At 32.4% G+C, this 17,193-nt stretch overlaps 1 protein-coding gene across 4 annotated transcripts in view; it reads right to left on the bottom strand.

The window, feature by feature from the left end:
- Zranb3 (zinc finger RANBP2-type containing 3) overlaps positions 1-17,193 on the bottom strand; it is a 223,122-nt gene that overhangs the window by 111,229 nt on the left and 94,700 nt on the right. For 3 of the 4 annotated variants that reach the window (XM_071619227.1, XM_071619228.1, XM_071619229.1), the window contains one exon: positions 2,103-2,281. In XM_071619227.1, coding sequence (XP_071475328.1) covers positions 2,103-2,281 — 179 coding nt within the window. The remainder of the gene's footprint in view (positions 1-2,102; positions 2,282-17,193) is intronic. The other variant, XM_071619230.1, reaches the window with a different exon arrangement.

Here is a 17,193-nt window from a genome sequence, read left to right as displayed (position 1 = left end):
ATACATAAGACAAAAGCTTTGAAGACCAATGCAGGAGTCTCTGTGGCTTCTATCTTGCCATGTCTTAACCAGTGCACAGTCTAGGCATAACTGTCATAATATGCCAGGGAAAATACATGTATTTGTCATAAGCACATGTTGGCACAGTTTGGTATGTACCTAAAGGTAGTTCATTAAGAATCTGAAAGACTAGGTAGTTTTTCTGCCCTTAGTTAATATCCTTCAGAAAACATACACTGGGGTTGTAGTCCTATCTAACATATCCCAAATATTATTCAAATAAAAGTATTAGCCACTATTTAATTTCAAGAGAGTATATTTCTTAAATGATAATAAAACTAGGTGATATAAATTCAATAAAAGATGCAGAGGAACAGAACACAACAGACACTAGTATGGCAGTATGTAAAAAAGTGGATGTGTAACTGATGTGATTCTGCAATCTGTATACGGGGTAAAAATGGGAGTTCATAACCCACTTGAATCAAATGTATGAAATATGATATGTCAAGAACTATGTAATGTTTTGAACAACTAATAATAAAAATTATAAAAAACAAGATGCAGAGGAGACATTTTTAAGAATATTTAAATGCAGACATTTAAATAATATATAACAAAAAGAAAATGATTAATGAAAATCCTCTTAATACATTCAATATCATCTAGATTATTGTCTTTTCAATTTGATGCAGTTTTATTGGAGAACAAAAAAAATTATGCATAATGATTGCCTACATTTTAATTTATTCATGCAAATAGTGGCCAAATTTCTTTGGACCCATAAACACATATGCTAATGAATTAGGGTTCCAATGTTGAAACCTATTCTCTGTTAACTCTTTCCACATTCATGAATGCAAAGCTTTTTACACTATATACCAAGAGTCTTATAGAAGATAGTACAATGCAATAATACCACACACACACATAAAAAGTCTAAGTATTAATAGATATTTATTTTAGGTAGATGTATTGCTTTTAAACTTTGTGTGCTGCTTTCAAAACCAATAATTTGAACCTTTGAAAATGATAATTTAAATCAATAAATTTGATTTATGAAATTTAATTTATGAATTTTCAAATCAGTTGATTATCCCAATGGCTATAAAGAAAATGAGAAAATATCCTAGCAATTCTATGATAGATTTTTAGAATGTTGATTTCTAATATTCACTAAGCTAATGTTTTCATAATATAAATTATCAAAATTATAAAATAATATGAATAAAATTGAACTTGGTAATATTAATTTTGCATCACATAAAACTTGTGTATTAACTAACAACTTGGAAAGCAAAATTCACCATGGTTTCTGAACATAAAAGCTCATACAGTTTCAAGTTAATCTTTGAAAAATTGTAAACTTTATTTTTGAAACCTAAAAGAGTTTTAAGCATATTTAAGTATATGTAAAGTAAATACATATATCTTTAGAAGTATACATATTTTATATTTACTTTTAAAATATAAGGGCTGGCTGGGCATGGTGGCGTACACCTATAGTCCCAGTGGCTCAGGAGGCTAAGACTGGGATTTGAAAGTTCAAAGCCAGACTCAGCAAAGGCAAGGCACTAGGCGACTCAGTGAGACCCCGTCTCTCTAAATAAAATACAAAATAGGGCTGGGAAGGTGACTCAGTGATTCAGTGTTCCTGAGTTCAATCCCTGGTACCAAAAATAAATAAATAAATAAATAAATAAAGTATAAGGGAACTTAGATTAAATATGTTAGTGTATTTTAGATAAATAATTCAAATTGTAAAATATAAAGTCAAATTCTTTACATTACTCTCTTACTGCTAAATGATGATCTAATTATAGGTTATATTCCATTCAAAACATAAGAATATACTAAATACACACAAAAAGTTTTTATTTTCCTTAAAGATTAAAAAGTTGTTCTTGGGGCTGGGATGTGGCTCAAGCGGTAGCGCGCTCGCCTGGCATGCGTGCGGCCCGGGTTCGATCCTCAGCACCACATACAAACAAAGATGTTGTGTCCGCCAAATACTAAAAAATAAATATTAAAAAATTCTCTCTCTCTCTCTCTCTCTCTCTCTCTCTCTCTTTAAAAAAAAAAAAAAAAAAAGTTGTTCTTACCCAACATCAGTTTTATTCTGAATAACATTGATTTCTTCAGGTTCTAACTCTGGAATCCACTTCTCTATTTCTTCTGTCCAGGAGCACCTCAGGGATGAAGGCACCACAATTAAAAGAGGCCATTCCTCTTTATAGAAGTAAGCAATTGCAATGGCCTGGATTGTCTTTCCTAGACCCATCTAAATTAAAAAAAAAAAAAAGTATTAAAAATAAAGTCTAAGATATTTTGAAAGAAAACATTTACCAAAAACTTTTATCAAAATAACTTTTCAATGCAAAATCAGTTGGATCACACAGTTAATAAAAAGCCTAAGATTAATTATAGGGACCTTTAAAATTCATTAAACAAATTGTTATTTTTCAAACTACTTGTGATCGGACTTAGAGACAAAATGACTTCTAAATTTAAATATTGGTTATATATATTTTACAGAATTTAGTTTTATAAAATGTGTGTGAAGGATTATGCAAAATAATATTCCTACAAGACAGCCCCTGAGGAAAAACACATAGTGTGGCTCAGGAGGAGAGAGGGAAATTAGCCAAACATTAAACCTCTCCCAGTATATCCTTTCTTAGTAACAATGGGCCCCAAGGGAAAAAGCAAACTTTCATTCCTTCTGGGTTCATCCCCAGCATCTCCACCGAAAGCAAACACCCCTTCCCAACCATAGTGGGTCCTGAAGGTAGGAAGTGGATACTGAACCGCTGGGCCCTGAACTTTAACCATTCCCCATTGCCAATGAGTCCTAGAAAGAGAAAAGCAAATAGTGAAGCTCTAGGTAACAACGGGTTCCAGAGGAAGGAAGATAAGGAGGGAACACAAGCTCTGAGCTTTTCCCAGTGACAATGAGTTTCAAAATTCTTACAACTGTCTTCCTAAGTTAAAATTTTAACCTGCACAACTAGGTCTCTGATTGTCTGAACAGCACATCCACAGTCTCCAATAATTAATTCACTCTTATTGTAAACTATAAAACTCAGACTTCTTCTGTAACCTGCAGGCCATTTCCATACCCAGAAAATGAGCCCTTCCATGCCTGATTAATTGACTACACTGAGGAATAAAGAAAAGCTGGCTGACCCATTTGAGGTTTGTTTCTGTCTCAGTTATTTGTATTTTCATTATGGTGCCAAAACCATGTTGGTTATTTTTGCTTACTGTATGATCATTTATAATTTCTCAGAAAATACAACAATAAATGCCTTACCTATATAGCACAAAATCATGTTATTTTAAAACTAGAATAAGCCCTAAATCATACACATTTTCTTAAAAAAAAAAAGGCAGAGAGCAGTTCAACTCTCTGAATCATGGAGAACTGATATAAAATTAGTATGAGACTCCATGTTTTATGATGTCTTTCCACTCAGTCTTTTTCCATACTATCACACTGGCCAGTTGATCACTCTTGGGCATCTCTAAACAATTCCTATTTTTAAAAAGTAGTTCCTAAATGAATGTTTATTGTGATTTGGTTCGTAACAGCCAGAAACTGAAACAAACTGAAATGTTCTTCAACTGGCATATGGATATTCAAATTCTGGCATATTCATACAATGAAATACTATTTAGAAATAAAAAAGGTACAAACTGGAATGGTGGCATAGCTCAGTGGTAGACTGCATGCTTAGAATGAGGGTAGCTCTGGGTTCAATCCCAGCACTACCTCTCACCACCAAAAGGTGCAAGCTTTTGCTCCATATAATAGGATTCCATTTAAATATCATTCTGGAAAAGGCAAAACAACAGGGACAGATAGCAGATCAATGGTTGCCAAGGGCTAGTGGTGGAGGAATGGAGCAACATAAGGAACTTTTGATATATAGCTGGTCTACACTTTTATTTTAGTGGCAGTGACATTATCACAGAAGAGCAGGGAGCTGAAGCTCCAAATCTCAGTTCCTCTGTTCAGAGGAAAGAAAATTTAAAGCCAGACACTGAAAGTCAAGCAAGATAATTTTATTCAAGTTGAAGGATGCGGAAAACAACAACAACAACAACAACAAAAAAAAAAAAAAAACAGGAAGAAAGGAGGTCAACAGGTTGGGAGAGAAGGAAAACAACAGGCTCTGAACTCTCACAATCAATGGTTCAACAACTATTTTCCTGACTGCTCAACCAACACTTTCTGCTTTAATTAAGTCTCTAATGATTAAGTCACACTAACATTCTTCTATGATTAACTCTCACTTAACCCCTATAAAAATCAGACCCCTTTTGTAACCAGTTTCCATGTTCTCTCTTGAAAATGTGCCATTCCATTACTTAATAGAAAGCTTGCTGATCTGTTGAAGTCCTGTTCCCCATTTTGGTTATTTTTGCTTTCACAAGTGAAGGTTCAGTGGAAGCAAAATGAGAGTTGGGTGAAAAGTAGAGTCAGGCTCAAGCACAGAGCATTTTCAAGGGAGAGAGTGGGACTTCTCTGAGCAAGAATGAGAAAGGAAACAATGCTGTCTCCAAAATTATTGCTGTTTGATGTTTGACCTGGGAAGTGGGGACCACCTTCTATACTCTTTGCCAATCAGGTATTCAATTCCTCTTTCCCACAAGGCATCAGAGTTTCTGACCCTGACTGGTCCTTCCAGGAATTGTCTCTGTGTCTTTTCCATTCAGTGGGGCTTCATTTACAAGTCAACACCATGTTAATGTGGGCACTGGGGTCAGTAACCCATCATAAGTTATCCTAGTGCTACTAAAGGAATTTCCCTTCCAAGATATGAAGATAACCTGTAGCCCTAACTATTAGCTCACCTTAACATCAAGCTCAATGAATCTTGTCAAGAGTTAGCTCCATTAATTCTTTTTTGATGCATTTCCCCAAATTAGCTCCTTTTGTTTTCCTTTGCTTACTCTCAACATCTGTGTACCAATGTTTTTTTTTTTTTTTTTTAAACAAGTTATCTGCTACAAGTTTTAGTAGTAATTTAAGGAAAACTTTAAGAGTAACTTAGAGTAAATCTGTGATTTGCTATGTAACCAACTGCTCATCTCTACTAAATAACAACATGACTGCTTGCATTTGCAGAACTCATAGAATTATATTTAAAAACAAGTTAACTGGGCAGGGGCTGTACATCAGTGGTAGAGTGCTTGCCTTGCATGTGGGGCACTGGGTTTGATCCTCAGCACCACATAAAAATAAATAGATATTGTATCCATCTACAACTAAAAAAATATTGTTTAAAAAATACAAGTTAACTTACCTAGAAGGGTAAATTATATCTCAATAATCCTTAACATTTAAAAAAGTAATTGCCATAGTGAACAATTGGAAAAAAGACTAAAGGACAGGGATTCTGCTTAATGTCTATTCAAAGTGAAAAAGAAAACTAAAACAATGAGTTTTAAATGATGAGCAAGATTAAAGAAAAGAGAAAAGGGTGGTCTTGGCTTTTCAAAAAGTCCCTATTATGAAAACCTTGTTTTATGTATTTCTTTTTAATTGCTACTATTAAGAAAAACAAAAAAATCAGAATCAATCAAGTAAAGTTACATTTTACCAATGAAATTTCAAAGATTAATAAGAAAATTGTATGGATTTGCTGTGTAAAATGTTCTTTTGCTAGATAAAAGACCACCAAAAAGAAATATATTAAATGGAATTTTGGAAGTAAAAGTCTTTTGGTCCTTTCTAATACCCCTCATATTTTCTTATTTAATTCCAGATAGCACAAATGAAAAAAAATTATAGAGACCTTGGATGGTATTACTTTCCTCCAAAAGAAATTAGGTTAAGCTTTCTTTTAGCAGGTAGACTGAGTACAAGTAGATATCTCACTCCCAATACTTGGTGTAAAGCTTTTTAAAGGCAGGTTTATTTCAGTTGTGCCCTTATTTCCAGGGCCTGGTATTCATTTCTAGAAAGTGGCTACTTGGGAGATCAGGAGAAGCCCAAACAGGGTACTTATCAAGAATTTTCAACCTCAGCAAAGTTCAGTTCTGATCTTGGTCTCCTTAGCACCACAATATTGCTGACATTTCTATTTAGTGCTTTGTCCTTCCATTTCCAAATTCCTATGATGTATGTATAGTTTAGGAGATGGCCAATGATTTCAGGGTAATGTGTATGAAGATTTGGGGGGATTCTTCTCCCAAGTTTCCTATCCTCTGAGGTTTTATTTTCATGTCTAAATGGCACAGTAAACAGTTTGGGAATCTGAACAGTTTCTGATAGAAACAGATGAAAGCAGCCTGTTTTTAACCACAATGCTATGGTTTTAAGAAGAAAGAAATGAACATTCTCTGATAGATTTCGCAATGGAAGAAAAAAACCCAAAAGGATGCAATAAAAAGTAGGACTTTTAATGCTGATGTCTTCAAGCCCCTTATCCAGTTTTGCCCCAATTCTGAGCAAGTTGATAAGAAAGTGTGGGTGCTACTTCCTTTGGTACTGGTAGGAAATGAAAACTATGTAAATCCTGGCCTACATGGTGTGACTCTTCACTCTAACTTCTCCCTGTAAACCTAATAACAAACCAAATCAGTCTCCTTTCTTTGTTCTTTCAAAGCATTTTCATATGTGATTGGGAGCCTGATCTGCTCTCCCCAGAAAGTCTTATTACACCATTAATAAATATACTTTTTCATAACCTCCCAGTGTCTGTGGCATCCTCATTCTTGACACTGGAACAAAATTTTGGGTGAAAGGGTCCTCTCTGTCTCTTCAGGGTGACCACAACACAGGGAAAATCACTTTTCAATACTTATAACTGGCATTATGACTCTTATGAAAAGATTTCCTTGAGTCTTGTTAGCTTGAGGGAAAAAATCTCAGAATTTGGTTAACTTGGCATCATCGAAAAGAATTAATTTCTTAATCTGGCCATTTCTTAATCCACCTGAAGATGATATCATTCATTATTAGAGAATTCACCTAAAATTACTTTTACATTTGTTTTTATCAATCTATCTTTCTTGGTAACAACTCTAAACATTTAATTAAGTATTTCTTTAGTTAAAAGATCCCATAGTTAAATGATAACAGATAATTCCTAGAAATTAGAAAGATTTTTTATCAACATAAAGTATTTAGTCACCAACTTTTATGGTATTTGTTGTTGGTAATTCATTTTTAGGATATCATATAACAGTAGATAAAGTTTGATGGGACAAACTAAAAAGGGACATGGTTCCATACTAGAAGATAGAAGTATATAAGGTAAGCTCACATTCCCATTAAGGAAAGAAATTAAAAACAGTATAAACTACCATATTATAGACAAAATTTGCAAATAGGAAGATGATTGTCTAGGACTACTTTTTCCTCGGAAATAAACTTTTAACACATTTTCTTAAATTTCAATATGTTGAGAAGAATTTAAAATAGCATAACAGTCTATTATAAAAGCAATAATACACTTCAAGTAATTTTAATGTACAGAAATAACTACACTCAATAGGTGGTTTAAAGCCCTTGGCTCTAACTGCAATGGAATTTGTTAAAGTGGAACCCTCCAGTGTTTCATCACAATTAAGACTAAATCACTATTAAGAGCCAAAGCCTTGAATCAATAATAGCACAGATGTCTATATAAGAATTACATAGAATATACTAACTTCAGGGGTGGGTACAATTTATCCATGTTTTCAAAATAGTAATTACCATTTTACTTAGAAGAATAATTTAATGTTTTCTGAATGTCTTATTCCATAAAATTATTAAGAGCAATAAAGTAACAATGATCCCAACACAGAATTTGTTTCAATTTTATATACTGTGATTGTTTTTAAAGTAGCAATTTTTATGCCTCTAGATTATAGAACATACTGCTGATTGAGAATTTTTTGAAATTGAAAATGTTTCCAGTTTTAAAGTTTAAAACTTTTCGTTGTGGAAATATGAGGTGGGCTTCTCTTAAAGATAGGTGGCCCATTTGTTCTAGAAGATGATCCTTTGGAAAACCCCTAAAAATATGTGGATTTAAAATTTTAGGATTGAAATTAAGCTAGGAAATCCATATAGGGAAATGTCAAATTGAAATCCTATATTCTCTTATTTATTATTATTAAGGGGTGGTGGTGTATGTTTTAGCAGAACTATTTCCTTGTTCTTTAGGGAGTTTTAGATGGCATATGTGAACAGTATTTTTTTGTTTTTAGAACACTGTGTGTCTATGTATGTGTTTCAGTAATGTGTTCCCATCTCAGGGGAAAATAAGAGACGGAAAAGGCCACAAGTATATGCATCCAGGTCTGATCTTCTCTCTCTTTACTCGAGACTAAATTTAGGAAATTTGCTGTAACACTTCCCTCATGGTTGCCTTGTTCTCATTGGCTGGAGCAGGCTTTCTCCTGTAGAGAATGCACTGGGAAAAAGTAAAGCTATAGAGGAGATGAGTTGCAGAGTAGCAGGATGGGAGGAAAACATTTCTCTCTCTCTAAAGACAAGACATTGAGCTGTGCTTTGTAGTCCAAAGCTGGGCTTAGAGAGAAGCCCATGTGGAGGATAGCAAATGCGAAGCAGGAAAGAGGTTCCAGATTGGACAGAAAGGCTGCATGAATCTGAATAAAGGGTATATGGATTTTTTTATATTATTCATGTTCTTCCAACTGTCCTATAATGATAAAATAACTTCCAAATAAACAACTGAAAAGAAGAAAGTCACCATTCTACAAACTACTATCACTTGTGCTTAGAGAAAGGACAAGAAAGCTATTCTAATCGTCAAAAGGAGTAGTCAAGAAGAAATGATAACCAATTTCAGACAATGCCAAAAGAGAAATATTTCTAAATTCTTTACAAAATATTTTTAAAAGTCAACATAACATGGATACCAAATATAAAAGGCAGCAAAAAGGATCAAGATCAATCTTCCGTGTGAGTACTGGTATAGACATTTTAAGTAAACTCTTAGAAAAGTCAATTTAGTAGAACATTAAAAGAATACATAAATGGGGCTGAAGTTATAGCTCAGTGTGAGGCACTGGGTTCAATTCTCAGCACAATATGTAAATAAATAAATAAAATAAAGGTCCATCAACAACTAAAAAATGTTTTTTTAAAAAATAATACATAATAACTAAGAGGAGTTTAAGTCTAAGAACAGACAGTAACAGAAAATCTGTTACTATAATTCATGATACTAATAGATCAAAGGAAGAATGTCAAATAATAATCTTTAAATTTAACTTTCATTCCTGATTATTTTAAAAAGCTCTATATTATTAAAGGGAGATCAGGAGAGTAGAGCAAACAGAGGAGGGAAAGGGAGGGGGAAGGGAAAGGGGAAATACTGGACAATGACAATGGCCAAATTGGGTGCATACACCAATATGTAACAATTATTTCCACCATTTTGTGTAATTATAATGAATCAATAAATGTATGGAATAAAAAGACCTAGATCATGAACAATTACTAAAAAAGATAATAACTCCATATGAAAAAAAGTCTATATCTTAACCCAAAAGGATATACCATGCTTAATGGAGAAAAAAAAAAAAGCATTATCATTTATATTAAAAGCCAGAGAAAGAAATTAAAGATATATTTAGATACAATATTGTTTAGTTTTTTTGTTTCTTTCTTTTTTGGGGATTGAACCCAGGACTTGGCACACACTAGGCAAGTACTCTGCACTGAGCTACATCTGCATCCCTGAAAGATAAAAATATTAAAAAAAAATCTATTTGTTACAAATAATGTGATCAAATACTAAGATACCTAAAAGAATCCAGAGAAAAAAATGGTATTAATATTAGTAATACCTAAGTATTAACTAAAGAATTTAAGCTGGGTGCAGTGGCACATCCCTGTAATTCCAATAACTCAGCAGACTAAGGCAGGAGGATCACGAATTCAAATCCAACCTGGGCAATTGATCCTGTCTCAAAATAAAAAACTAAAAAAAAAAAAAAAAATGGCTGGGAAACTTCTCAAACTGTGAGTCAAATAAACTTTTCCTTCTCTAAGTTGTTCTTGTCATATATTTGGGTCATGATGATGAAAAACTGATAAACACAACCAGTAAATAATAATTTGAAAAATAGTATATTGAAAAGAAAAATAGTAAATCTGACCCAGTTAATAATGACTGAGGATATAAAAAAGACACAGAAAGGAAAAAAGGGTTGGAGAGAAAGTAGAGAGGGAGGGGAAAAGGGAGGGAGGGTTGGTTGGTTGGTTATTAGTCTTGCCATTATAGGCAGTAACTTCAAGGAGTTTTAGGGAAGGAAATTCAGACTTTTGAGCTTTCATTAAGTCTTTCATGCTGTGTACATATCTATTTCTAAAACATTATTCTGAAACAGGGTACACTAAAGGGTAGGTTGGCGAGGGAGGGGGAGCTTCTTTGAAGGAGTAGTAAATTTTTGGGGTTTTTTGTTTTGGTACTAGGGATTGAACCAAGGGGCACTAAACCAATGAGCCACATCCTCGGTCTTTATTTATTTATTTATTTTTAAATTCTGAGATAGAATTTTGCTAAGTTGCTTAGGGCCTTATTAAGTAGCAAGGGCTGGCTTCAAACTTGCAATCTTCCTGCCTTAGCCTCCCAAGCTGCTAAAAATTACAGACATGCACCACCACACCAGGCTAAATTTCTGGGCCTTAAACTAGTGTTTTATGTCAACATCTAGACTGCAGCTTCTTATACAGTCAGTCTTCTGATGTTTTCCGATGCTGGAGATAAAAGAAGAGGGACATGGGAGAAGGAACGAAAAACAGAGGTGCATAAGTTAAACATACATATACTTTAGAATGAAAGAAGTAATTTAAAAATATCAGTCAAACCCACATGGGAAAATGAACAGGTAAAAACTGAAAAAGCCTAGCATTGCATGATTTTTGTCCCAACATTTTCTTCTTTTATCCTGAATACTTCTACTCATTATTAGGTTAAGACTCAGAGTAAGTTACTTTTCCAACTGAGGATTTTCAATACTTGGATTTTTCATTTTACCAATGTGAAGACTATATATTACTCATTTAAAGGACGTTAAGTAGGAAAATGTATAAAAATCATTTATGTGTTTCTTGAGAAAAGTTTCACTCAATAAAAAAATACCAATCTCAATATTGTAAATTTCAAAATTTAGAAATTACTGAACATAGCTTAATGTGTTTTCTAAAAATTAAGTTATATCTCTAACATAGGCAGCATTCTATTCTAACTCAAAATTTTTAGTGATATTCACATTTAATTTTAGTCATAAGACATGGCTAAAAAAAATGACATACTTAATTCAGTGGCAGAGTGCCCTGGATTCGATCCCCAGTACCACACACCAACACCAACAATAAATACACAGTGATTTCTATCTTGCCATACGGAATGTAGAAAAAGTTTACCAACAGCAGAATTTGGCTTCTAACTTCATAATCTATTTAGATGAACTTGCTATTTAAGAGAAAATGACTAATTTTAGAAGTCTGATAAAATCTCTGAAAGAAAAACTAATTTAAAAATCCATTTGATTATCTATTATTTCAGGCAGTTAATCAATGTGATATATTTAAGCATCGAAGATTAAACTTAACTGCTTAACAAATGCAAAATAATTTATATCAATGAAATTTTCAGATGTAATGAACATAAAGAAATGAAGTATAATGCATTTTTAAGAGAATGAAAAATACAAATTATGTTTATAATGAAACTGAATTAATTGTTCACAAATATAAATAAAAGGGTCTTTCAAAAGTTTATCAATATGAGGTCTAGGAAACAAAGGCATACTGTGAGAATTTGCATTTGGCAAACCTGATTATTGTTATTGACAGATCAGTTCAGCTAGCTATTTTATAAAAGATCATGAGTAAATCTCTTGCTTAGCAAGGTACATAATTACAGTGCAATGCTTTATATCCTTTTTTTAATGTGGCAACAGTATAATTTGAAATCACAATTAGTCTTATGTTGAAATTCAGATAAGTATATTAAAATAATATTTTCAGTAGGTATATAATGACATATAACAATTACAGTGAAGTAAATAAATAAGCCACTACTTATTTGTAACAAAAGAAAAATTATTTCTGCTTTCAAAACAAGCAATCAAATGCAAATCAATCTAAAGGAAATCAATCAACAGTTCCAGAGATATAATTTTTGCAAGGTTACTGGAATGCTTCAGTTGAACAATTACTTGGATTAATCTGTCAATTTATGCATTGACACATAGCAATCACTTTAGAACCATGAGAACAAACTCTACATTTCAATTCAGTATTTTTAAAAAATGTTAATTAAGCAATGTCAGAGATTCCTTACTTAGTTTCAGAAATGAGGCTATTTAAAAATGGTTATTATATACATATCACCAAGGAAATAAAAAGGAAAGCTTGGTAAGAAACAAACAAGCAAATAAAACAAAAAAAAGTTTTTTAGAAAGATAACTAAGAATTAATTTGCTTAAATGGTTATATAAAATGAAAAAGGAAACAAGCAACAAGAAAAGAAACTGCTAGTTAATTACATCCTCTACTAGTTGCCAAAATGGCAAAGATAACAAAATGAAATCCTATTTAGTTTAGTAGATACTTTTTAAAGAATAAAACAGAAAGAAAGGACCCCAAAGCCTGAGATTAGGCTGAAGGACTATCTACAGAAATGGAAACAAGAATGTGAAGCAAATAAGGTTGTTACATCAATTTTGCTAGTCTAAGAAAAAGACATGGAATGCTACTAAAAATAAAAGTTGCTATTTAGGTAATACAGAAAAAAAAGTAGGACTATTAAGCAATAAGAAACAGAAAATTATCGTTGCTTTTAAAGTACTTATAGTTAAAAATTAATTTTTATATGTTTAAAGTACTTACTAGTTAAAAATTAAATGTTATATGTATTTTTACAGACAATCTTTTTGTCTAAAAAGAAACTGTCCTATTTCCTGGGTCCTAACTATACAATTCTCTTCTCTAGGATAGAGTTTATATAGGTTACTTCTGTATTAGAGATAGTTAAGCCTAATTTTTCCTATAATACAATGTCATCATGAACTCTAGGGTAGAATTAAAGCAAGGGAGATATATTTGTTTTCTGATATTTTTACTGGATAGGGATATCTCTTTGTTTTCCCACTATGACTAAAGATATTATTGAATAATTTCTCTGTTCTTTCTCTTCACTGTCTTCTAGTAGAATTAATAATGGTATAAAATTTCTTAATCTATGTACAGAATAGGCTCAAAATTGCAGAATCCATCAATTATTACTTAACGAGTTCAAATTTAATCTATAAAAAGTAATGAGATATGTCAAAATTATAAGGTCATTATATGCTAATCACAGTTCTAATTTATTGAATATTAGCCATGTCAAATTAAAAAAATTGATTCTAGTTTTGTAAAACCAGATGACTTCAAGAAAATTTAACGAAAATATTATCTAATATTATTTAATGAAAATATTATCTAAAAAATTTTTCCTCAGAAATAAATTTTAAGTTGGGTTAGGAATAAAAATAAATGTTACTTGCAATCAATAATGACTATAGCAATAAATAAAAGAAATTAAATTAGGGTTTTTATTTTAACCTTTGTTTTATTTATTTACTTTTATGTGGTGCTGAGGATCGAACCCAGGGTCTTCACACGTGTGAGGTGAGCGCTCTACCACTGAGCCACAACCCTAGTCCCTTGATTTTATTTTAATGAGATACTAGTGATATTAAAAATAGTACAAATATTTCATTAAACTTATAGTTAACTAAGAAGTTAATAGCCTCAGGATCAACAATAGTAAAAGTAGAAAAAAAAAGAGCCATTTTATTTTGGCTGGCAACTCACTTAGGCCTGGGAAGAAAAAGGCTCTGGAGTTGCAAAAATGAAGAGTAGACACATACCTTAAAACAGCTTAAGATATTAATAATATAAAGAGCCTCATTTATCTCAGTAGTTGACCTTCTCTGTTAAACAAGGCAACAAAAAAGGTTAAATTATGCTCAGAGTATAATGTTGAAAGAAGCAGAAATACTGAAAAAATATTTCCTACAAAATCTTTATAGTTAAAAAATTTTCTTTTGAATGCTTGGCTGTCCTAAAATCTTTGACTCTCTAGAAATATTTCATTTCTCATAGGCTTAAATACATAAAATTTCAAAATACAGTAAAATCTTATTATTAAAAAATATATTCTAGTTTTAATTTTCTAAATCAGCTTTAAAGAGTTTGAAAGAAGATGAGAAGATTAGAACTTGCACAAAATGCCAAAGATTGAATCATTCTTCGGAACACTTTTAGGTCACTGATGAGTAAAATTAGATAAAGCTTAAGAAAAGTACATGACTTATCTCACTGTAATATACAAAAAGAGAACACAAAAAAAATCTAATAATCTAAAAAAGAGCAGTTCTTAAGCTTTCTCAAAGCAACATAAACATTTTTCAAATAAAATATTACGTCAGAAATAGCATTCAAGATAAAAATTTTCAGATTGAGCTGGGCACAGTGGTAAGCCTGTAAACTCAGTAACTCATGAAGCTGAGACAGGAGGATTACAAGTTTGAGTCTCTAGCTCGGGCAATTTAGCAAGACTCTGTCTCAGAATTAAAAGGGCTGGGGTTTAAAAGATTCTCAGATTAAACAAAAGATAATAAATGGAACGGATGGGGAATGGAAATAGGAAAGACAGTAGAATGAATCGGAAATAACTTTGCTATGTTCATATATGAATACACCACCAGTGAAACTCCACATCATGTACAACCACAAGAATAGGATCCTAATTAGAATACATTATACTCCATATATGTATATGTCAAAATACACTCTACTGTCATATATATATAACATATAATAAAAAATAAATAAATAGATAATGCTTAGAAAGGGTGTGGGTGTGGGTTGGGGCTTTCTCCCTAAGATTAGGAATAAGGCAGGCACGTCTTTTCTCATCACTCCTATACAGCACTGAACTGGAAGACCTAGACAACTTTATTTTCTAGACAAGAAATAAAAGATCTACATATTATAAAGGAAGAATTGTCCATTTGCAGATAATGATTACCTACAACAGATAATCTTAAAGAATCTTTAAAATAAATCTTGGAACTACTACTATAAAGGCACAGGCTAAGATGCAATATTCATTGTGAAAAAAATAATGTGAATCTTTCTTAATTACTACACACGGTTTCAACTCAACAACAAAAACAACAAATCAATAAGACACAAAGAGTCTTCTCTTTTTCTCTATCTCCCTTTCTTTTTCCTTCCTTCCTAGCTAAACTGTGGTACCAACCTAGGTATCCTTCAATAGATGAATAGATAAAGAAAATGTGGTATATAAAGAAAAATGAAATTATGGCTTTTGCAGGTAAATGGATGGAGTTGGAAAATATCATGCTAAAAATTATAATAACAGTACTCCCCAAAATGAAATACATAGGTATAAATTTAACAATAGAGGCACAGGACATATATGAAGAAACCTAATGATAAAAAAGAAATGAAAATTCTACGTAAATGAAAAGTTAAACTGTGTTCGTGGAACAAAGACTAAATATAAGATTTCAATTCTGTTGTCATGTATAACTAATTAGGCCCAAAACTTCGTCATGTTGGTTTAGGTCCTGACTTCCTTAACCAGACTCCTAAAGTGCAAGAAATAAAATCAAGAAACAATAAATGGGATAGATTTAAACTAAAAAGCTTCTTCTCAGCAAAGGAAACAATCAATAACATGAAGAGAGAGCTCACAGTGTGGGAGAATATCTTTACTACACACACATCAGATACAGAACTAATTTCTAGGATATATAAAGAACTCAAAAAAATTAACACCAAAAAACCAAATAACCCAGTCAACAAATGGGCAAAGAAATAAACAGACACTTCTCAGAAGAAGAAATGCAATCAATCAACAAATATATGAAAAAAATGTTCAACATCTGTAGTAATTAGAGAAATGCAAATCAAAAATGGATAACAGGACTAATGTAAATGCCACTCAGATGGCAGTTATCAAGAACACAAGCAACAGTAACTGTTGGAGAGGATGAGGGGGAAAAGGTACATTCATATGTTGCTGGTGGGACTGCAAATTGGTACAACCACTCTGGAAAGCAGTTGGCGATGCCTTAGAAAAATGGAACTACCATTTGATCCAGCTATCCTATTCCTTGGACTATACCCAAAGGACTTAAAATCAGCATATTATAGTTAAACAGTCACATCAATGTTTATAGCAGCTCACTTCACAATAGCTAAACTATGGAACCAACCTAGGTATCCTTCAATAGATGAATAGATAAAGAAAATGTGGTATATAAAGAAGAATGAAATTATGGCATTTGCAGGTAAATAGATGGAGTTAGAAAACTATCACATTAAGTGAAGTAAGCCAATCCCCCAAAACCAAAGGCCGAATGTTCTCTCTGATAAGTGGATGCTGATCCATAATGGGGGAAGAGGGTATGGGAAGAATGGAGGAACTTTGGATTGGGCAAAGAGGAGTGGGGGGGGGTACGGGGGGGGAAAGATGGTGGAATGAGAAGGACATCATTACCCTAGGTACATGTATGATTGCACGAATGGTGTGACTCTACATCGTGTACAAACAGAGAAATGAAAAGTTTGCTCCATTTGTATACAATGAAATAAAATGCAATCTGCTGTCATAACTAATTAGAAAAAAAATTAAAAAAATATTTCAATTCTTCACAACTTGATCTTTAAACTGAATGTAATACCCCAATGCAAATACCAATAACAAATAATTCTAAAGTTTGTAAGGAAAGTAAAAAAGGACCTAGGATAGCGAATATGATACTGAAGAAGAAAGTTGGAGAATGAATACTACACAATTTCAAGACTTACTATAAGGCTATAGTAATCAAGACAGTGTGGTATTGTCACAGAAATATGGCCACTGATCTTCAACAAAGGAAGACCACAGAGAAAAGATAATCTTTTTTACAATTGGTGCTTCAGCACTGGAAAACAGGGTATCTATCAGGAAAAAATATTAGATATAAATGTAACAATTTTCACAAATATTAACTTAAAATGGATGACAGGACTAATGTAAAATGTGAAACAAACTCTTAGAAGATAACAGGAGAAAAGCTAGAATTCTCAAAATTCAACAGCAAAAAAAAAAAAAGAAACAATCCAATAAAACACATACATACACACAAAAGGCAAAG

The sequence above is a fragment of the Marmota flaviventris genome, chromosome 11 (genome assembly GCF_047511675.1).
Source record: "Marmota flaviventris isolate mMarFla1 chromosome 11, mMarFla1.hap1, whole genome shotgun sequence".
Taxonomy (NCBI): domain Eukaryota; kingdom Metazoa; phylum Chordata; class Mammalia; order Rodentia; family Sciuridae; genus Marmota; species Marmota flaviventris.
Note: the sequence above shows the minus strand (reverse complement) of the source record. Positions and strands in the feature narration are given on the sequence as shown.